This window comes from Sceloporus occidentalis, unplaced genomic scaffold (assembly GCF_023333645.1).
Source record: "Sceloporus occidentalis isolate IW3139 unplaced genomic scaffold, rSceOcc1.0.p SCAF_7, whole genome shotgun sequence".
Lineage (NCBI taxonomy): Eukaryota > Metazoa > Chordata > Lepidosauria > Squamata > Phrynosomatidae > Sceloporus > Sceloporus occidentalis.
The window spans coordinates 70,136,922-70,161,219 of NW_028316987.1; the positions used below are offsets into that span (position 1 = coordinate 70,136,922).

Below are 24,298 nucleotides of genomic sequence, written 5' to 3' on the forward strand. Positions count from 1 at the left end.
TTCTGAGAATGTAGATAAGTGATATTTCTCTTCTTTCCTTTTGTTGTCTACATCTGTTTTATCAATTGCATATCAACTTTTGTTTAAATGTTGAAGAAATTACAATGCATGATCAATTAACATGGTTCTAAAGAACACATCCATGATTATTTTTTAAAGGAATATTTATTGATAGAGCCAGTTAAACAACTCTAGGAATACATGCAATTTGTTTTTTAAAAATGAAATAGCCTAAAGAAAAATCAGGATGTCAGCTTTATTTCAGTTCTGTGGATTAAAATATGGAATATGTTTCATCCACCTGCATTTTATTTTGTTGATGTCTTTTGGTATGACAGTTAAAAATGCTTGACTGACACCCCTGCAGCCATTAAGCTTTTTTACTGGAAAAATTATTGCATGAAACTACATTCCCAGGAACAGTTCAGACAACCTAAAAAAAAAGAAGCTGCATTGCATGTCCAATAGTGCAATTCACTTGTCTACTATATCATATAAAACACTTTTTTTACAGAGAATACAAAACAAAATAACTGATTAACAGATTATACTAGCCAGAGTATTGATATAAACTAAACACTTTGAAAAATGATTCAAGAGGATTTTTTTTAGATTTTGTGATTTATTTATTTATTTTTGCAAAACTGCATAATAAATAGACATGGTCAGTATTTTACATGGAGAACATAACAGGAAAACAGTTACTGGTGATTGACTGGGTTCACCTAATCACTCTTCTCCCCATTCAAAGAAAACTTTCCTAATCTCTTATGTTTTGCCTAGAGCTGCAACTTGCAAAGAGGCAGCTGCTTTTTGCACAAAGTAGCATGCTTGCTCCTTCTAAAGGAATGGTGGAGAACACTAACTGAGGTCTGAATTTGGCTTTGGAGATGTTCTTCAAGGGCTGTATTCCAGTGATGGCTTTGGACAACACCAGAAAGGTGGGTCCCATAATACCAGCATGTTTTAGCTGAAAATTGTTGCATCTAGCCTTCATCCTAGAAATCTTTTAGAAATGGGGAAAACATTTTGGAAAACAAGGGACCCTTCCACACCACACAGTTATAGTACTATGATTCCACTTTAGCTGTCATGGCAACATTTTATGGAATATTGGCATTTTCATTACAGTGAGGCGCACTTAGAATGATCAGTCAGACAACTCTAATGGCTCACCAAACTACAAACCTCAGATGTAGCCATGGCTGTTAAAATGGAATCATAATGCTTATAATTGCATAGTGTGAAAACACTCATCTTCAGTAGGGTTAGGAAAGAATTCCCCTGAAAACCTAGGACACTCACTGCCGGTCAGTGTTGTAGGCTCAAATTGAAGGTGTATGCAGGTATATCAAAACAACAGAGGCTAAGGTTTATATTTACTATGTTATTGTGAATATTTAGAATATATAAATGTATCTTCCAGTCTGTGTAACATAATTCTTACAAACCTAAATCATCACAGATCTGTACATTTTTAAGCAGCTCTCAATCTGGCAATTTGGTACAAAAATCAGATTTAATCTCTCTGCTACTGATAACAACCAGGTTGCACAATCTCAAATAACAAACAAACAAACAAAAAAGATGATTGCCAACCAACCATAGAAAAAGTGCATCCATTGTCTGACATTCATATACCTATGTCCCCATGTGGTGGATTTTGGCAAGACTGTTTGCCAGGAGGAATTGGCTGTTTGTTTTGGGTGGCTGTCTAAGAATCTTTCCAGATGAGGAGATTTTTTTATATTTTTGTCTTTTGCATTTGGTATTAAAACAGTACTCACTCAGATCCAATTGTATCCTATCTACATGCAATGGAAGTGACGATAGCTCTGCTACAGATAAGATGAATGCATTTTGCCAGTGACGGCTAGTGGTTTTCATGTTGGTAGGAGATCTACTCCAAACTCTAAAGATGTCAAAGGTGCTGAACCCTATCCCACAAATAGGTTCAGAACTTCGACCATGTCCTTTAAAGATGGAACTAAAACCCAGAGCAGTTTAACTGTCCCACTAACATGGAAGGCTGCTAGATATTTCTCCTTTCTTGAAAGGAAGAAGAGAGGAGGATAGGATAGGATAGGATAGGATAGGATAGGAGAGGAGAGGAGAGGAGAGGAGAGGAGAGGAGAGGAGAGGAGAGGAGAGAATTCACTGAATAGGTCTTACACAGTGGTACTCAAAACTTTCCCCTTGGGATCCCCCTCTTTACATCTACATGTGGGCTTCATACACCCCACCCCCACTCAATGTAGTATATGAATAAAAATACTTTGTATATTTCATGTGCATATTTTCATTTGCAGATTCATGTATATTCATATTTTAACATTGTATAAGGAAAAAACATCATTCAAATTAGAACAGTTTTATTTTAAGTAAAATAAATATTTAACTCGACACATGTGTAAATTGTAAACATTAAAAGTTTGGGACGAGGAGGAGTAGGAGGAGGAAGGAACAGGCCTCAAAGTCTCATTTTGAGCCCCACTTTCCCCTTTGAGCAACTCTTGTGCCCTCCCTGGGGGTCCCACCCCACCGCTTGAGAACCACTGTGTCTACAGATTTTTGGGGGCGGGGATGAGGGAAACTTAAAAGCCCACAATGAACCATCACATTAAGCTTCATGTTCTCAGCAGCCAAAGTCAGATTTTCTCTGCATTGTTGGTGTAACTCTTTATGTATGAGCCACAGGTTCCTCCTATGTTATACAATCGGATAACTACTAAATGAGAATTTCTATAAAAATTGCTTTTTGAAGCAAGGGCAATAATTATTCAGACTTAGTTTGAATAATCTAAATTCTGCTTCTCTCCCAACATCAGACAACCACCCACACCAGATAACCACCATCTTCAATCTAGTCAAGAATGGCGATGAAGCTCTTGGCCCAGGTACAATGGTTGAATTAGAGGATTGAGGTGTATTGCAGAAGATGCAGCTGCATTCAACTGTGGAGAGAACAAGGTAGGTATAAATGCAGCATGGGGCAGTGGTGGGATCATCAGGTGGGAAGGGTGGATGGGAGTTGCAGATACCAAATGAAATGGATGTCCTGCTAACAATGCTGAATGTGCAGGCATGAAGGTTGGCGTAAATGGTGAAAGTGATATGGGAGCAAACTGTGATTGTGAAAATGGATGTAGATGAGTGAGGGAAAAATGGCTGCTGTGAGGATGTACTCCAGTGGACAAAGCAAAGCTTTGTAACAATGTATGGTGGAGAGTGGAAACAGAAGAGTGTTGCTGAATAGGAATGGGTTGAACAGCTGAAGATGTAGAAAAGGTAGCTGGTGCTGTGGCAGGCAGGATCTTGAGATGTTTTGCCAAGAGCTGTTTCTGCATATGCTGCTGGGCCTGTAACTGAAGAAATTTGTATTTGTCTATTTCGTCTGGAGAAAATGTAATAGGCTGCTGTGTTAAAGGAGACAAGATGCATTTACTATTCTCTGTTTCACTGGATTTATGCATAGCAGTGTCAGAGTAACAGCTTAGATTATTTCCCTCCCCATTCAAGTTCATGTTTGCATTGTGTTCTTCTTTGGTCTCTGTTAGATTTGGAACAACAGAATATGTATGAGAAGGGAAAGCACCAGAAAAATCATTTGGCACTGCATCACAGCTTTGTAGAAGGGATTGCATTTCACCAGGTAAGACATTTGAATGTTCCTTTATTGCTGCATCCTTTTCCATGTTTGGAGTCTGATAGTCTGTGCCTCTTTGAATTAAGTCTTTAAGCAGGCAGCTGCCATAGGCAGCATTAGCTGTAAGCGTAACACTATCTATTGCTGAAATATCAACTTGGGTTTGGCCCTCACTGTTTTCTAGTTCAATGGTTTCTCTGTTCCACACATTGCTTGTACCAGTGTTGAGAGCTTTCTCGGGGGGAAGGAACATGACTTCTCTAGACATTAAAGATGTACTTTTAATACCAGATTGACTATGGGGGAGACCAATCTCACAAGCATTTGAAAAGTTCTTAGTATTATGAATTTGCTCCTGGTTTCTCTTTGAGTTCACCTTCTCTAAAAGTAGCTTTGCAGTTAATGACTTCTGTTGTCCCAGTGTTTCTCTTTCTAAATGGCTGATGGAGCAAATTCCAACATGTTTTGATGGACATCTTCGATATTGGCAATCTGAGTGAGCAAAGTTTGATTTCCCTAGTTCAGTGCTCTCATTGTGTTTCACATCCCTTTTGTGTTTGCTCCAGCTGTGCATTGATTCTTTAGCAAGGGATCCTGAACTGCTGCCTCTTGATCTGGTGGAACTTGATGATCTTTCACTGCTGCCTGAATCTTGGATGGAAGAACCCTTGGAGCTGCTGTAGCTCCTGTTCCTGCTGTGTTTACAGAAAGGGAATCTATTTCTGCTCTGCTTTAATATGTCTCTTTGTAGTAAATGCCTATATCTTGAATGTCTTTGATATTTTATTGTATGCCTTTGTGTACAGTTTCTAGATTTTTGACTTTTTTTGTTGAAAAGGCAATCCTCATCTGCATCATCAGACGATGAAATGCAATTGTGCTTTTTGTGTTTACATTTCTGCCTCTCAACCAGCTTTTGTTTCCTTTTACAACAAAAAGGCAAATGATTTCTGCTGTGATCACTCGATCTGTGACTAGAGTAGCAACTAGCGTAACTAGACATACTGCTAGCAGAGGTGTCAGAATAATTAGACTGTCTGTCAAAAAAGGGCTTTTGCAAAGAAGAAAATTTCCAGCAACTAGCAAAACTCCCATTTTCATTTTCCAAACATTCACCAGTGGAACTTAAGGAATAACTGAGAATGGAATCTTTCCTGCTGTCCCTTATGTCACTGGGACAGGTGACTAAATTCAGACCGCTTTGTCTTTGGGAATACATTAAATCACATTTTGCACATGTTTGTTGTTTTGTCCTAGAAGACACCAAGGGATAGATGCAAATGTTTTCTGTTACTTCATCCTGTAGAGTTTTTTCAAAGTTCTGCAAGTGCTGTGCTAAAGATCTGACATGCATTGTTGTGTGGGGACTTGTTGCTCTTGTGTAATGCCTGTGTGAGCAATCAAGGTGAGCAGGCACTTCTGGTATATTTTCATTCAAATCATCTGAAATGTACTTTGTAGTACATTGATTCATTTCATTCTCCATGTCTGAATCCAGTTTCGACTGGGACTTGTTGAGGCTTACAGCTCTTTTCTTCTTCTTTGGCTTCAAAGACTGATAATCGGGGTCACTGGACAGCTGCTGGATCTCAGTTAGACCTGAGGCTTCAATTCCATCTATGTCCATGTTTTTTAGGTGCTCATTAGGACTTTCTGCATTGGTTTCATTATGTCCACTGTCTCTATGGGACAAAGAGAGCCTAAAATCAAAATATAATGGATTACAACCGTACGAAATGGACGGTTCTGTTTTTGTAAACAAAAGTAGTTCTGTGGGCCACCGTAAGGCTGTGCTGCCATCTCTACTCAGTACATGAAGGAAAGGCAATGCTTTAGGCTTAATTTCATGAATCAGTGAATCATCCCTAGGTGTCTCCGAGTTTGTATGCACCATTTCTGAACAATCAGTAGATTGCCTGGATGCACAGGGACTATAGTTTACCTCACAAGAATGTCCTTGCTTGGAGGATTGATGGCCTGATAATTCAGAGACATGTTCTGCAAACAGGACATCACTGTGCTTGTAACTGTTTTGCTGCATACAAACATTACTAGTTAGGCAGTGGGGTGTAACAACAGTTTCCAAGGATTTCTGAGGCTCATTTTGAAATTCTTCTTGCTCTTTTACATCTGGAGACCCACTACAATCCAAATCTGGAAGATGTAAATTGTCTTTACGAGATGAAAGATAACTTTCCACTTGCTCTCTATTGGTGTTCCAATCATTTCCTTTCTGCATTTTCTTTTTTCCAGGTTGACTGCAGGATGCAATGTTGTCTGGGTGACCTTGAAGTGCATTTAACCGTTTTTGCAAATTTGCTCTCCTCTCATCACTCAGATGTATACAACCATGGCACTCTGTGGGAGCCTGTTTTGTTTTATGCCTAGGTGATCTGATGCAGTCATATGCTTCTTCCATGTTCTCACTGAAGACAGATGCTGATGACTCAAGCTTCAAATGGACTTTTTTAGAGAAGGAAAAAGACACCCCAGCCCGATTACAAGAATTTGTTCCACAGGAAAATGCTGGAGAAATCCGATTTCTAAGCAAATGGTGCCTCTCTAAGCAAGCCTGGTTCATGCTTGGCACAAGCTCATGTTTCTCTGGAGTACTGCTGGTGAGATTTTGTCCCTCAGTTATGTTCTTGGCATTGCCTGCTTCAACTGAAAGAAGCTTTTCTTGTGGTTGCTCCTGTTTTTCTACATTCATTTGGGGAGTTTTCAACAGAGACCCACATCCGGCAACACTGGAAGCAAATGACATAATAAAGTTATTTAAGTTATTGACTTCAGTTTTTTTAAAAATAATTGGCATTATTAACTGATACAGTCTTTTGTTTGACATGAATTATATTGGTCCTGGTTCAGCCATGTGTCCTTAGGCAAGTCAGGCTCAGAGGATGGCAATGGCAACTCACCTCTGAAGAAATTTGCCAAGAAAACCCCTGATAGCTTTGCCTTAAGGTCACCATAAGACCTTTGGACTGGTGTGGCATTTATGGAAAATTATAATGAGGGAAATGGGAGGGAAACATATACAGGGAATGGTCGAGGATGTATGGCTATGGATTTTGGAGATAGTACATCAATTGGAGTAGTATGGGGCAATGGGAGATATAGTGTTAACAGGGTGAATATGAAACATAAGGGAAGACGAGATCGATGCTTAATATCTATCTGGTCTTCCATTCACCCTGTTAGCCCAAAAGAACCGAGGGTCGTCCCAACCATACTACAGACCCTTACTCTGCTCCTTTGTAATGCCAGGTCGGTGAGAAATAAATCACATATTATCTACGATTTGCTAGAGGAGGAGAATGTCGACCTGGTGTACTTTATGGAAACCTGGCTGGGGCAAGATAGTAGTGTGACCTTGGTTAAAGCTCTGCCACCTGGGTATACCGTTAAGGGGCAGATCAGGGAAAGTGGGCGAGGGGGAGGAGTTGCCTTGGTCCATAAATGTACCATCACCTTGACTTGGAAACCTATCTGGAAGACTGACCACACTGAGTGTATTTACCTGACCCTGAAGGCCAGGGACAGTCTGGGGATTCTGTTGTTCTACCATCCACCCCGTTGCCTAACAGACCCCCTGGCTGAGCTAACACAGCTGGTCTCGGAGCTGGTGTTGGAGTCTCCCAGGCTTCTTGTCCTGGGGGACCTCAACATCCCCTTCGAGGCCGGCTTATTAGATCTGACAGGTGCAGCTTGGGAGTTCAGGACTTCAATGACAGCCATCGACCTGTCCCAATTAGTTTGGAGTCCAACACATTGTGCCGGTAAGACATTCAATGTGGTCTTCAGTATGGATCAGGAATATTTGTGGGCAGAGATAATTTCAGCCTATGCCCTGTCATGGACAGATGGATCATTTTCTGGTCAAGGTGGGACTGAAGGTTACTACCCATATCCCCCTCGGGGGTGGAGGACCTATTAGAATGGTCCGCCCTTGAAAGCTGATGAAACGCAAAAGGTTCTAGCAAGCCCTAGAGGGTTTTATGGTTGGGAACGACAGCGATTCTGTTGATGCCCTGGTTGATACTTGGAATAACGATCTTACCAGGGTTATAGACACTATTGCTCCCGAGTGTCCTTTCTGGCTTGCTTCTAATAAGAAACCATGGTACACTCAAGATCTTTAGAAAATGAAGCGAGTTGCACAGCGACTAGAGCGCTACTGGCAGAAACAGCACCGCTTATCTGACAAGACACTCCATAGGATTCTTCCTGATTCCTATGGAGTGGCAATCGATGCAGCAAAGAACTTGTTCTATGCTGCTCGTATTGCATCAGAAGAGTCCTGTCCAGCAGAGCTATTCAGCCCAAACCCCACCCCAAACCCTCTTTTAGAACCAACAAAAGCCTGCTGTGACTTATTCAACAACTTCTTTGCTGATAAAATCTCTCAGATAAGGGAAGATCTCGACGCCAATATTGTAACAGAAACTAGGAGAGAGATGTCCAGTGACTCTGTGGACTATGTTAGACTGGATCACTTTGAGCTTGTAAATACCGATGAAATGGACAAGCACCTTGGTTGTGTAAGGAGGACAACATGCCCCCTCGATCCCTGCCCATCTTGGTTGACCGCTCAAGGAGGGGATGCAGTAACAACTTTGCTCCAGGCTATAATTAATGCATCCCTCAGGGAGGGGAAATTTTCATCTAAGCTTAAACCAGTGGTGGTTAAACCACTTCTGAAAAAACCCTCCCTGGATCCTTTGATTAAAAACAATTACAGACCAGTCTCCTTATTACCATTCTTGGGCAAGGTGATCGAGAGGGCAGTTGCCTCCCAACTCCAAGCTGTCTTGGATGAAGCCGATTATCTGGATCCAATTCAAACTGGCTTCAGGGAGGGCTATGGAGTTGAGACTGCCATGGTCGCTTTGGTCAATGATCTCCATCTGGGCATCGACAGGGGACATGTGAGCCTGCTGGTGCTCTTGGACATCTCAGTGGCATTCAATAATATAGACCATGGAATCCTTCTGGAAAGCCTGAGGAAATTAGGTATCGGGAGCACTGCACTCCAGTGGCTCCGTTCCTATCTCTCAGCTAGATTCCAGATGGTGAGGCTGGGGGATAGTTGGTCCTCTAAGAGAGAGCTGACATCTGGCATCCCTCAGGGCACCATTCTGTCCCCCATGCTATTTAATATTTACATGAAGCCACTGGAAGAGATCATTCAGAGGCATAGGACACGGTGTTATCAGTATGCTGATGACACCCAAATTTATTTCTCTATGCCTCTGACTCTTGCAGTGACCAAGGATGGCATCTCTCCTCTAAATGCCTGCCTTGAGTCAGTATTGGGCTGGATGAGGGAAAACAAATTCAAGTTGAATCCAGAGAAAACGGAGGTACTAGTGATAGGATTCCCAGGCCCAGGCAAGGTGTTTTGCCAACCTGTCCTGGACAGAGTCACACTTCTCCTAAAGGACGAAGTTTGTAGTTTGGGAGTACTCCTGGACCCGTCTCTACAGTTGTCATCTCAAGTAGATGCGACGGCTAGGAGTTCTTGGTACCAACTTCGGTTGATATGCCAACTGCACCCCTACCTGGACTGAAAGGACATTGAAGCAGTGGTACTTGCACTGGTAATCTCTTGTTTAGATTTCTGCAATGCGCTCTACATGGGGCTACCTTACAAGTTTGGAAGCTTCAATTAGTTCAGAATGCGGCAGCTAGATTGGTCACCGGAGCATCAAGGTTTGACCATATAACACCTAAATTAAAATATCTTCACTGGCTGCCGATTAGCTTCCGGGCCCAATACAAAGTGTTGGTTATCACCTTTAAAGCCCTAAATGGCTTGGGTCTGAGTTACATGCGGGAACACCTCTCCCTACACAATCTGCCCCCCACTCTCAGGACGTCAGGGAGGAAGTCACTAGACTATGTAAAAACCAAGTTGGTGACTACCTCTCACGGAGCATTTTCTGCCATGGCCCCCAAGTTGTGGAATGATTTGCCGAAAGAGATCAGTCTTAATAATAATAATAATAATAATAATAATAATGTAGGTTTTCAGAAAGACTATGTAGTTTTACTGAATAGCAACTAGTTAGGGATCTGTAACTCAAGGCTATGAATCTATAACTGCAATACTAAATACCAGCCTACATCTCTCTCTCTTTCTCTCTCTCTCTCAGACACACACACACCATGATAGCATTACATTAGCTCTTTTTACTTTTCCCACTTTTTCTAGCACTTTTATTCTGACAGCATTAAACTATGACTAGTTTTAATAAGGTTTCAATACTAAACCCAGTCTTCATAAAATATTAAAACCTAAAGCTGAGTGAAACAGCAAGACAGTTCCATAGAAATGTTTAGACTCCTCTACCCACACACCCTTTTGTCTATCCTGGGAAAAGTGAAAAGTGTCTGAAAGTGTTAAGGGTGGGGCTGAAGGTTTCATGTTGAAGGAAGAAAGGATATAGCAACTCTTCATCAATTTGTCCAGTGTTCCTGTTTTGTTCAACTGTTAGGGTGGGCAGTGAGCCTCCTACTGCTATATATTGAGGAAAGTAAAAGAATACAACAAGGCAAATGGACTGATATATTCCCATTTCTTCTTCCATTTACAGTGATGGCTATCATGGGTAAATGAAGAAAGATGGTCTCAGTGGTACCACCACATAGAAACATAGCATCACAGAGTTGAAAGGGACTACAAGGGCTGTCTAGTCTAACCCCCTGCAATGTGGAATTACACAACTAAAGCACTCAAGATAGATAACCATTCAACCTCTGTTTAAATATTGCCAAAGGAGAGTTCACCATCCATCTTACTTTAAAGATGTTCTTCCCAATGTTAGGTGGAATCACTTTTCTTATAATTTTTTATAATAATCCACTAGTTTGTGTTTTAATCTCTGGAATATCACCAGATCTGATTAGGTACATAACCATATTACTCTGGTTAGATGATCCCTGATTAGCTGTGAACACATTAACAGCCAACTGAACTTAAATTACCCAGAACTAAAAGTGCAATCCTATTTGGACAAAATGGCCACCCCCAACTGACTTAATACTATACAAACCAGATTTATATTGAGTCCAAACCCTGATTAGTCTAGGGAATTTTGGAAATTACTTAAGGCAGCCATAGCCCTGGGCTAACTTTGTGCTGGGTTGTAGTTCTGGTAGTATCCTTTGGCAGCAGTAAAAGTGGATCTGGAATAATGTGGTTCCTCCCTCACCTTGCCCTTCTCTTTTTGATTTTTTGGCTGGCAGATCATAGCTGGCAAAGCAATTCTGTCAACAGATCACTCTGTTGGCATATTTCTGAGATCACCCCACTGAAGAAAGTCTGACAGCAAAATGGCACTTCTGCTGTCAGAACAGGTTTGTGTCCTCAGCCCCTGTGATTGGTGAATTTTTGACCTGGATTGTACTGCTATTTCAGTCCTATTGATTTGCATGGCTAAATCTAGAGCCAACCCAATAGAACTAGAGTAGCTGTTGAAACAGACAGTGAACAAGGTCAGAAAGATATGAATCTGTCCCCCTGTCCCAGCAGCTTTTTTTTTTTTTTTTTTTGCATTGAAAATGTTTGCTCCAAAAAACCTCACCACAGCACTATTAAAAATCATTCTGCTCAGATCAGATTAGAAAAAGGATAAAAACTCCAGCCTTCAAATGTCAAGGAATTAATGCACAGCTTCCAATTTTATGGCTTGTAGAGCAAGGATGTTTGGTGTCAGGGATAGAGAAAAAATGGTTTGCAGAGCATGTGATTATGATCTGTGCATTATATAAAGCAAAAGTAAAGTTATGGAGATTTCTTCTGGGACTGCAGGAAGAAAAAAGCTGAAGAGATTAAAAAGTAATATGAGTTCCAAATACATACCATTCTGACTGCTTCCGCAGCTCAGCCAGCTGATGGAGTCGTTTGAGTGCTTTTTCCTGTTTCTTCTCATCTTTCCAGGATTTTGAAGCCACATTCCGTGCAAATTCCCTTTGTTTAAGCTCTTTCAGTCTCTGTGTGAGAGAGGGACAAGAATAAAAGATGATGCATCTCTTAGCATGCTTGTGCATTTCTATTTCTACACACCCCAGAGAAGATATAAGGAATAAAGCTGATAAAATGCAATTTAAATTTAATATGCATTTTGACTAAGGTTTAAGTCTCTTCATCAGGGGAACGTATTTAACCATTAGTCTGGCATACGTTTCAATCTCTATTATAAATGGTGAGGCTGTATGTAAATCAACCAGAAACAAGTAGGGGGGGGGGGGATAATTCAGCAAGTGTTAAAAGCAATTGCAGGGTTAGGTTGTGAACCAGAAGAGGAAGTACCTGAGTGGTGTGAGCAATGTTGCTCTTAGAGCATCTGATGCCATAGAAATGAATGACTGTTTCTCATTTCTCAAGTAACTGAACAAAATTGAAAGTTCTGCTTAAAGGTGAAGTGCTGTTAGTGCACATGCAATTGGCCCTCTGTATCGACAGATTCCTTATCCACAGATTCAACCATCTACAGCTTGAATATATTGTAAAAATATATCAATTTCAAAAAGCAAACATTGATTTTGCCATTTTATATAAGGGATATCATTTTACAACCTTTGTGAGTTCCTGCATGGCAGGGGTTTGGACTGGTTGGCACTTGTGGTCTCTTCCAACTCTATGATTCTATGATTTTACTACCCCATTGTATTTAATGGGACTTGAGTATCCATGGATTTTGGTATCGACGATAGCTCCTGGAACCAAACCCCAGTGGGTACCAAGGGGACACTGTACTCTTTTCTCCAGCAAAGATGTTGCAGGTTATCACTGATGGCATGGCCACTGGCCAGTAAGTGCCAGTGACACTCATACAGCCAAATTGCATCACAGAATCACAAAGAAAGTGCTAGCTTGAAGGAGAAAAGAAAAGACCTCAACAAAAAGGAACTTATGGTTTGAGTACTACAGAGCAGCACTTGCTTCATGATCTAAATCATTATTAGCAAAAAGATAACTGAACATTTACAACAAAAGACCTAAATCCTATTGTTAGCGCTGACTAGAGCAGACCCACTGAATTAATTGGATGTGTTGCTATTGTTATTTCTTTTGCTATAGAAATAATCAAAAATTGTTTTTAACCTCTCTAGCAAGCCTGAACTCATTTTGTGCTTTAACTTCTCTGACTTTTTTCCAACACAAACATTTTATTTGTTTGAATTCTTCTTTAGTGATCCCCCCACTTTTTCCCCCATTTTTTGTACATGCCCCTTTTGAGTCTTAGCTCAGTTGAAAGTTCTTTAGACATCTATTTTGGTTTCTTTAGACATGTCCCATTTTTCCTCCTCATTATAATTTTCTGAAATTGTGCCATCAATATTTCACTTTTAAGAGACTCCCATCCATCATGAACCCCCTTCACTATTAGTATTCCTGAGCGTGGGATCACTACCAGTATTTACTGAGATGAGCTTGTAGAGAAGTGTAGAATCCATGTTTGACTATTCTTGGCTCCCCTTTTATGCTGTATAGCAAACTCCAGGATAACATGGTCACTCCCACCTAAAGATATTGCCACTTTCACCCCATTAACCAGATCATCTCTGTTGGTTAAGATCATATCTAAAATAGCTGGTCTCCTAGTTGCCGCTTCCACTTTCTGGACAATGAAAGGCAAATAAGGATTTTTGTAAAGAAATATTTTCAATCCATGAATGGTTAAATCCGTGGATGCAGAATCCATGGATAAAGAGGAATGACTGTATATTTGCACTTGAAGAGCTTATCTAGTTACAATGTCAGTCAATATTTGCTGAGTCTTTTCATTTTGCAGTGTTTACATTGGTCTCATAAATGGAACTCTGAAATAAATGTATTGTTGGAAACATAGCCCACAGAACTAGTTGAATGCATCACCAAATATTTTCTGAAACAACATCAACAAATTGCCACTGAATTAGCATATGTGAAGCAAGTGTGGATGCACACAAAATATACAATAGTAGCATTTGTAGGGCTGGCCAATTGGGCAGTGCTGCCAGCTCACTTTGCATCCTAACAAGCATTGCTGAACAATATAAAAATAATTGTGCTTATCCATAAGGGCACTCAACCAACATGCCAAGCCTGGGAATTAACATATAGTTAAGTGTGCAATTACATTTTTTCATACCATTAGGTACCTAACTGGCTGGCTAAAACTAGTCAAATGTGCCAAATTATGATTTATTTTCTCAAATTCTACAGTTTGGACTTTGACTCTTCCAAAAAACAAGGGCAAGACATTTTCAGATTGATTGTAGGAGCTGTTGCAGGAAAAAACACATGCATTAAATTAGGCAGAAAGACTTGTGTGCAAGCACAGCCTGTGGCCTCATTGTCAATGAGACTGCCTAGGATATTGAGAAGCATGGTAGTAGGAGACATGATCACATATGAAAAAGGAGTGCTGTGCAACAATAATTAAATAGTTAAATAAATAAATACACACCATGCATGCTAGGCAGGGAAGATGAGTTGGCATGCCAAACTAGGCTAGCTGGCAGTAGAGGCCAGTATCATTGGAAGCAACTAATGTATCTGCAGGGTAATCATTTCCCTGGACCTGATGATAAAGATGATGATAATTATGGTGATATTTCTGGTTTTGCTGATTTAGTTATATTTGTACCTTGCCTCTACCAATGAGCTCAAGGCAGCATATATGGCACTCTTTCCCACTCTATCCTCCAAACAACTCTGTCAGGCAGTTCAGGCTGAGTGAGAATAATTGTAGAAAGGCTCAACACCCATTGGAGACTTGAAACTGGTGAGTGTGATCATATGTAATATTGCTCTTCCTTCTCTTCCCATCTACCAGCTCATAATAGCACTGGATATTCATACAGTGAATTTGCACATTATGACTTCAGTAGAGAAGCAACATCACAACTCAAGTGCTTTGGGCAGCAATTATGTTGGAGCCATATTGATTCAAACTTTGAACCAGCTACCCTTTCCTACTATCCAGTTGCAGTGCCATGATTCCACTTTAACTGTGCTAGCAACATTCTATGCAATTCTAGAATTTGCAGTATAGGAAGGGGTGCTTAAACTCTCAGCTAGAGAGTTCTAATGCTTCACTGAACTGAAACCGTATGATTCCATAGTATGCAGTCATGGCAGTTAAAGTGGAATCATAGTGCTATTACTGTACTATGGGAAAGGGCCCCAGATCTGAACCAACAGTAACCCTATGTATTTTATTTTAAGCTGTTACAAAAACACACATATACCTTAGATTGTGTCATGGCTAGGAGTCAAAGTCCAAGGGTGAGGACAGTTATCCAGTCCAACCTGTGAGCCTGGGGACTCACCAGAGACAGGTCAAACATAGAAGCCACCATGACAACTGGAAAAAATAAATGAAGAGGCACGGTCCTCAATACCTCAGTCTTAACAGACAGAAAGGAGAGCAACACAAAGAAAATCAATGAGGCTTCTCACCAAGCAAGGGCATCTGGCTGTAACAAATTTAAGAAACAGTTCTGACCCGCATTCCCTGTTGGAAACAACTGTCTTATTTCCAGCTCTGGCAATGGTGTGGTGTTCCTTCGGTTCTGCTCCAGATACCTGAAACACTGTCCTGTGGACTGGCTAGAGACTGGCTCTCAGATCTTCAGACTGGCGTTGACTTCTTTCCTGAGTGTCTCCTTCCCTACAAACCCTTTCAGGGATGGTTTGTTTGAGAGACATGTGTGATTTACTGTCTCTGCCTTTGCTGCCGTAATCTGTAAAAGCTTGGAATAGATTGCTTCATCCCTAGCAACTATCTGTGAGTGTGCCCAAACTTGAACTGGGACAAATTGCTTCCCATTTTCTTACCTTCTGACTTGTATTTGGGCCATAAATAATGCAGAGTGAAGTTCATACAAGACTACTGGGTTCAATAAGATTAAAATATATTTTAATTTGCTTTTAATTATGTCCTTTGTGCATGGGTGGGCCATATGATCTACGGGCCATTTTTGCAGCTCAGCTACACATACCTCCTTCAGCCACTGATAGAAATGTAGCACACTATTAAACGTTAGTATACTATCCCCCACAAGAGGCCTTTTCCTCATTTCATTATCTTTCCTTCCAGAAGAGAAGATACCCTTCCTAGATAGTCTGCTCTAAACACCATCCTGACTGGTAGGGAATCTCTGTAGTTGATGCTGAATGTTGGCAGTAACTGTACAGCAACTGTCAGGTTATGTTTGTAGTTCCAACATAGACTTACTGAATTAACGAAGCTTATATAATGATCAGTTTATTACATAAGGATCACATTGATTTGTTAAGTATACTATAACTGGGACTAATAATTGGATTCTGGCTCAGAGCAATCTCAACATCAAAAATTTAGCCCATGAGATCACAGAATCATAGAATTGAAAGGGGCTGCAAGGGCCACCTAGTCCAACTCCATATCATGCAGGAATACACAAGTACAGCACTCTGGAAAGATGCCCATCTAATCTCTGTTTAAAGATCTCCAGAAAAGGAGAGTCCACCCCTCCCCCAGAGGCACTCTTTTCCACTATCGAACAGTTTTTACAGTGAATAGGTTCTTCCTAATGTTCAGGTGGAACAGCTTTTCTTGTAATTTGAATCCAAGAAGATACCTTCTTCTTCAGAAAATCTAGTCAACCCATTAGTTCTCACCTGTTGGTCCTTGAAATGTTTTGAACTTTCATTCCCAGAATGCCCAACCTTGCTTATGGGCTGGGCTTCTAGGAGATGAAAACATAAAAATTTGGAGGTTGTGTACCATTGAGTTAATCCCATTCAACAAGGTCCTCCCTCCACCCCATATAAGCTATTATCCTTTTGTAGCACCCCCAGCCTCGTTTTTAAGGAGTCAACACCTAGTTTCTGCCTTGGCTTGTTGGCTGGATGCTGAAAACCTGTCCTTTAGTTCTTGGTTGAGTCTAGTCTAACATCCAAAGGAATCATGTTTGCTACCAATTTCCTTATTTTCATTGGCTTAAGTACTAATGTTACTATTATGAAGCTAAAATTGAAGTTCTGTTTGTTCTGACAAGGTAACAAAATCTCAATTGAATAACATTGCAGTTATATTTCTGTAAGTATCCCTGCAATTAGGCTGGAAGGGTTTCAGCAATTTAATTGATTATACAAAACTTGTGGTCCAAAGCTGGGTGAACATATTCACGACAATGAAGATGTATTAGATACAGGGAAGAACAAGAGACAAATAACAACCTTATAGTGATTTTCTAAATGGACAGAAACCATATATTTATAGGATAGAACCAATAACATGATTTCCAAAGAGCCTTCAAAATCCCAGCTGTAAAATGAGTATGATAAAGTTATTAAACAGCATAATTGGGACGTATGTCTGGTGTGTAGAGTATTAGCCATCTAAGCAACCGGAAGAAAAAGCAATGGGAGAATTTGCTTTCACCATGGTAACTGGCATTCTAAAAATAACTTTGAAAGGCTATTACTTTTCCGGATTAAATATGTGAGAAAGAGAACTTCAACATTAACTGATGCTTTTCCATTTGTTTTACAGAGCCACAACATAATATTGCTATAAAATTACTTTGAACTGGGTTCAGGAGTAATGCTGATCAGCACTGTGTTAAATCTTACAGAGCCACATAAATATTCCGTTCAGTATTTCACAGATGAAAACTGGGATACTTGTGGCCAAACAACCTCAGAGTGTGGTCAAGTTGGAAACATTGTTAATGAGGAATAACAGATAAGCTAGGAGAATCTACAACAATTTGCTGTTGCTTGAGCCTACAAGATTCCATCCCATTCTGTCCTCTTGCTACACTGAGTTAACTGAGTACAATTTAGTTTTGTTCTTTGATAGTACCAATGGGAAGCTGAAGCTGTATTGGGGGACTTTCCAGGCCATATTTCATGACACTTGTGTCTCCAGAGCAAGTTGGAATACAGGACTATAGAGTCTCAAAGAGAGTAGTGCATCCACAATTAACACACAATTTTAAAATGGAGTTGAATGGAACCATCTGATATTATAGGACTCAGTGTCTTTGTTTTTAATTTGCTGTCTGGGATCTAATTAGCTTCTAAATGGGTTTTTAATCTTTTAATTGCCCAACCAATGTGTGTGTATGTGTGGTGTGGGGAGATTTTTAAAATTATTTCCCCCAGCACTTAAATCTTATCTTTACCCAGTAGTATTTCCCCCTTTCATGTGTGCAACCTCCCTTGTAACCCTGCATCTGAATTATTTACTGTTAAAAGGAAAGTTTGTTGAGTTTAAATGCCGAAACAGAATTAGAATCCCCTTAAAATATGCGTCAGCACAGATCCAACATGCTGATAGTGAATTTATATCTTTTTGGCTTAAGGGAGCCAAAATGATAGCGAACATTATGTTGAAAGACAAGGAGAAACAGGCTAGCTGAATCCCCTTCAAGTTGCTCTTTCATTTCTGAAACAATATGTCGCTGTTATTTTGAGTATTTCTGGTGTAGCTCAGGAATAACCTTGTGCAGTGGTGTGAACTGTGGAAATGATCATAGCCTGAATAATAAAACATTTCATTGCTTTTGATTAAACCATTTCCTATTTGTTTCACAACTAGCAGATAAATGCAGTTGCATAAATATTGCTATTTTGTATTCCTTTTTGATATTAGGAATGATTTATTGCAAGAGCTCCGATTTGTTTCTAGCTAAAAGGCCAGCCTCAATGTCAAAGATCCAGACAAAGTAGATTTATGTGCAATTACCACCTATTTCACTCTTGTTCAAAGATCTATGAGATCTTAGAAAACTTACTTTTTGGACAGCTGCCCCAGGTAATGCATCTAATGGTTAAAAAAAAAAAAAAAAAAAAAGGATCAAAGCACCAAAACTCATATAGGATTGGAACAGAGGAGGTTGGAGTGCATTGATCCAACATTCATTTTATGTTGAATCGATATTGCTAAATAATCCAGAAAGAGTAGATCAGTGTTAGATCCCCTTTCCTGTATCTGGTACTACCTTCTTCCTTTGCATATTCATTACCTCTGGAACATAATGGCAGATTGCTCACACAATCTTAATGTAGTGTAAATATCCACCATGGGAGCTACAGTGTGTAAGCACTACACAATACCTACACTGTATCCCACAACATATGAGAATGGCGAATGCATATAGCTGTCTCTTTACTGCACAGTGCACAGAGGCAGTGTGTAATGAACATTGGTACACAGCTCTAGGTGCATTAGTACATATTCACAATGGTTTCACATATAGAACTCTGCTCCTACCATTGTCAGCTCCACATGTGTAGGGCAACTTTCACCTGTGCATGTCATTAATAAGATTTAACACTGATCTGATTTAGTGAGGTTTTCCTGTATGTATGAAATGTCATTTTATTCTATATTTTAACTATATTTATTTTTTATTCTCCTAAATTTGTTTTTGTCTTTTGTATCTGTTGTAATTTTTTTTTAAATAAAAGTATAATAGACTATGTCGTTATCACTAGACCAGAATGCTCAAAATTAATTTAGTTTAATTCTGTTTAAATCAACCCACCGAACATTTTATGCAAATGTGTCTGGCAGTTACTAACAAGAGGAAGACACACATTCCATCTTAACAGGCTTGCAGATCAGTTTAATTTTTTGAAAAATAGAGGTTGGCACTCGGGATGTTCGAACTGAACTTAGCAGTGGCTTCATACATGCTCATTACAGTTCAAGTGAAGGGATTCTAATATCTTAAGGCCCAGTAGATGTCTACTGTGTGTTGTCACTGGTTTAGTCGTAAATTAATTTGGGCATATCAACCAAACGTATGCAATTTCATGCAGCAAGAACAATGGGGGCCTAATAAAATGTGTTGCTTTGGAGGCAAAAGCCAAACTCTCAGCCAAAGAGGTATTTCAACACATCAACTGTAGCCTTAGAACTGTGTATGTGCCGTGGCTCACTGCTATGGAATTCTGGTAACTGGAATTCTGAGCAGAGCTTTGGTGCTGCAACAAACTATAATTCCCAGAATTCCACAGCATTGAACCACGGCACTTAAAGCAGTGTCAAACTGGATTATTTCTGTAGTGCAGATGCAGCCTCCCCCGCCCCCCCCCCTCTCTGGCACATACACAGTTGGCCAGAATACCTAAGAATTGTGGTTCTGTAGAAGAATGGAATGGAGAAGAGAAGGAGCAGACAAGCAAAAGGAAGACAAAGCAAAGAGAAAGGAATCAAACTGAAGAGGAAAAGGTGACAGGACAGCTGCAGAAAACAAGACAAAATAAATCAATAAATCAATAGAACATAGTGCAAGATACACACCTTGGGAAAGCCCTTATACTTCACACTACACAATTATAGAATTTTAACATTACTTTAATGGCTACAGCTGCATCATACTGCTTTAACTGCTACAGTATTGCAAAACTACAAATCCCAGGATTCAATTGGCTAAACCCATGGCAGTTAACATCATATAATACTCTAATCATGTAATGTGAAAGAAATCAAAGGTCCAAAACATACTGCAGAAATCATCCAGTTTGAGACCACGTTAACTGCCCTGTTAATGCTAGGGAATTCTGGGTACTGTAATTTGGTGAGACATTTAGCCTTCTCTCTCAGAGAGTTCTGGTGCCACAATAAACCACAGTTCCCAGGATTCCCTAGCACTGAGCTAGGGCAGTTAAAGGGGTCAAACACTAGATTATTTCAGCAGTGTGTTTTAGACAAAATACATTTTTCCCTACAGAAGTGCAATTAGTGCAGCAGCTGAAATCCTGTTGGCAGAAGAACTTTGTGCTGCTGCCTACACCAGCTTTCTCTGGACAACCATGGCATTTTGTACAACACACACTGGGTGCCAGAAGAGGCTTGATCAGCAGCTTGGAAGAAATGGTGCAACATGGATTAGGGGGGAAAGGATGTAATCTCAATAGACTATGTCATTTGATGTAGTGGAAGATCTGGCTCAGAGCAACAGCAAAAATACACTTCTAGCATCATTCTTTTCATACAGGCAGTATAGATATCTGACTCCTAGCTATGACAGAGGCGTAGCTGGGGAGGGGGGAGGAAAATGAGGGCATTGCCTCCTAAATAAGAGTTCTGCCCCACAGAAACTTTCTTCAGTTACCAAAATTCTAGCATTACAGTTACTTAAAACTTCAGTTCAACACTCAGAAATAAAATTAAGGCATCTAAATGGGAGGAAAAGATACCAAGAAAATGCAAACATAGCAAATAGAAGAGTTCTAGGCATGGCCAATGTTCATTATCTCACTCTCTGTATGCTAGAAATTTGAGGACTAAAGGATAATTTTATTGCTGGGTTGGGGGGGGGGGGGAGAGACAAAATAGCTATTGAGGGTGAGATGCCCTAATTTTGTCCCTGTAGGTATACTCCTGTGTAATAGTTGTAAATTCGAATCAGAAAGTGTGTTCAATGGTCCCCTCTTTACATTTTTGTAGTGTGATAAAAAGATGTTAATATTTCCAGTTCATGCTGCAGATTAAATGAATAATTCTCCCATCATACTGTTGCTACTTCGATAACACACAAGCATGGATCATGCATTCATTATATAAAACACTGTGTTTGTTAGGTTTTTGTTTTTGGCCTGAAGTGTACCTTGAAGATTTGTTGCTCATTTATACAGAAGTACAAAGATCAGCAAGATTCTTAAACTCCATTGGACTCAATTATGTTCCTAAATTGTGCATATTAATCAGTTAGACAGTAACAATCTATACTAATAGTAGAGTGGAAAGACATAGGCTGGTGGCACAGAGTGGTTGTAAAAAGAAAGAAATGAATTAGATGATAGAATCATCCACTAGAGGAAGACAAACCAGCTGTTAGAGAAGCATTATAAGCATTAAAGTGAAAGCAAAATGTACAAAAGTTAGGCTAATGGTGATATTTGCATGTCAACAGTGTTGTTCACATTTTACTTATCACTTGAGCTATTAAGAATATTCACAGATTTTCTCTTACTTGACCAGAAAGAGTATTGATACATTGATATCCCATTTAAAAAAGAGTAAACAAAGGTTAATAATAATAATAATAATAATAAACCTCCATGACATTTTTCACGTTTTGGGAATTGTTTTTGTGAAAAGTGGGGGGTGGGGGTGGCGTAAAAATTGGGGAGTACTTACATCATTTTGAGCAGAATCAGAATTGCACCTTTTTGTGGATGGTTTTGTGCATTTCTATATAATGTCTGCTACCAGAAAATATGATAATTTCTGCCTTTTAGTAGTAGCATTGGATGAGTTGCTTTAGTCTTTGTGATTTATCAGCCTCCGTTCCAGTTGCTGTGAAAGTGTGCTTATCTTCAGAACATTTTGTTCAGAGACTCAGGAGTTTTGCATGAAGTCAACTTTACAAACACTGCAGAGATTACAACAGAACCCAAATGCCAAAATACTTAATCTTGCACTGCAGAAGTGCTGTGCACTCTCAACTCAAAATTTAGCAACAGCAAGATTTCTTCATGTTGTTAGTTTTACTTAATGCTCCACCAAATGAGAAGAGGGAGTTTACTAACCAGGAGATGGTATTTGCAGTGTGGAACTCTGTTGGGGAAACACTCTCCTAGAGGCCAACCTATTGACTACCTTTAGATTTTCTCTTCTCCAAAGTCCTTCAGTTTTAAACACTAGAAAATAATGTTGTGGTAGTGGTGAAGATCTTATTTTGGAGCGGTTACTATTCTTGGTTTTATGCTATTCTTCAATGTTTTTATATTTTATTGTTTCAGTTCTATTTTGTGAACTGATTAGACAGCTTCAGTTTTTGGGTGGAACAGAAATCTTACCACTCAGTAAAAAACAGAGTAGATCAAAGCAGGGCAGGGCAGGGCAGAACAGAGTTTTGATATGCTTACTATCAAATTTTTTTTTCCTTCTTTAGGAAAAAAGCCAAGGCAAAGACTGAAAAAACTAAATCTTTCAAGAGATTTTGGAGAACACCAATGACTTAGATCCCAAAGATGATAATGTTTTTCTTTTTTAAAATGGGAATCCCCCAAACTATCACAAACCATAAGGTTTATAGCTACGTTTAAATAGACCACCAACATAATGCCATTTATCCAAAGAACAAACTGAAAGCAAATGTGTGTGTGGGCAAGGCACAAAGTTCTTTTATATGAGAATAGGCAATTCTGAGAGTCCTAAAACAACATGAGAACAGTTTTGCAGCTCCCAAATGGCAAACTCAATGTCCAGAAGGCTCAAGGATACCCACTCTGACATTAAAATGTTATTTAACCCTGTGCTCTTCTAATGTCCAAAAATATATATATAATTTTTTTCTAGAAAAGGAAGTGGTTGATGGGACATGAGGCCTGCTGGACACACTTTACCCATTCTAGTCTTATACCAGTGGGTATATACTTGAGTTCCATATTGCAAGCCCCATACATAGGGAGAAGTAACTGATAACCCTTAGTTCAACTAACATTCAATTATAATTAAAGATGTAACTGCAAATGAAACCTACTCAGAGATATTTCCATTGAATTTAGTGGAATGTACTCCCAAGAAAGTTTGCATAGGGATATAATCCAATACCTGGGATTACGCTCCTTGAATTCAACAGATTCACTTCTGTTTAAGAAGACATCCCTACTCTCTAACATTTCACTGATGAAAACCAGGACACATATGGCCATGTAACATCAGAGTATTGTTAAGACTGCAAAAGTTATTAATGAGGGAGAACACACAAGCTAGGAGAGGCTGCAGCAGTTTGCTTTTGCCTGAGCCTACAGGAAAGGGCAGGATTCTCTCCTCATCTTTCCCCCCCTGCTAAATTACTGTATTTGACAGCAAACTAATTTTGCATTTTAAATCCAATTTGCAGCAATTGAAGTACCAGTAAGTTGAGGAAAGGGGCAAAAGTGGGAGAAAGAGAGAGAAACAAGGACATTTTAGAAGAACCTTAAAAAGTGCAATGATAGAGGTTTAACAGGGACTGTCACTGCCAAATTGGGGCAGTTGGAGGGTGAGGACATGCACAGGATTACACTGTAGAGATGTTTGATTTGCCTAGATAGTTACTTGACTATAATGGATTAAAGTTTCCATTTTTAATCTTGCAAAACGAATAGCACATTTTCCCATTCAAAAATATAAACCCACAAGGAAAAAATAGGGAGGGTTTTTGATAGCATACATATTAACATTGAACAGTTCTGCCGACAGGCAAAACCAGCTTGAGGTCTAGAATCAGATAACAGAAATCTGTAGTTCCATGTATAATGTAATACTTCAAATTATTGTTCAGTTAGTGGTCTATCTTCATCTATGAAATTAACTGTCCCGTGGGTTTCCTCCCTCATTTAAAAAAGGGCTAAACTGTTAATTTACATGTTAATTAGCATTCAGTCTAAAAGAAGTAGCAACTGTAATTCTGCAAAGCATCTAACGATTTAACTTATCTAGACCTTCCATTTAAAAGCAGCTTCCTGCTACTTGCTAACCACTTCTGAACTCCTACCGAATAAAGGAATCTCATTATTCTAAACAACTCACAAATTTCTGGGCAGACTATTGCTAATTTATTTGCATAATGAGAAAGTAACAAAGCAGTTCCACTGCGTCAGGTGCATAGTGGTTCTTAATAAAGGCCCATCAAGCTACATAGACGTGTGGGTATGAAATAAAGACT

The 24,298-nt window shown here is 39.6% G+C and overlaps 1 protein-coding gene across 1 annotated transcript in view; it reads right to left on the reverse strand.

Moving 5' to 3' along the window:
- Positions 1 to 2,823: 2,823 nt before the first annotated feature.
- Positions 2,824 to 24,298, reverse strand: part of ZNF804B (zinc finger protein 804B) — a 293,598-nt gene continuing 272,123 nt past the window's right edge. Inside the window, exons 3-4 of the mRNA XM_089531407.1 lie at positions 11,511 to 11,641; positions 2,824 to 6,393 (exon numbers count right to left, since the gene is read on the reverse strand). Of these exons, the coding sequence (XP_089387533.1) occupies positions 2,868 to 6,393; positions 11,511 to 11,641 (3,657 nt within the window). The 3' untranslated portion in view covers positions 2,824 to 2,867. The remainder of the gene's footprint in view (positions 6,394 to 11,510; positions 11,642 to 24,298) is intronic.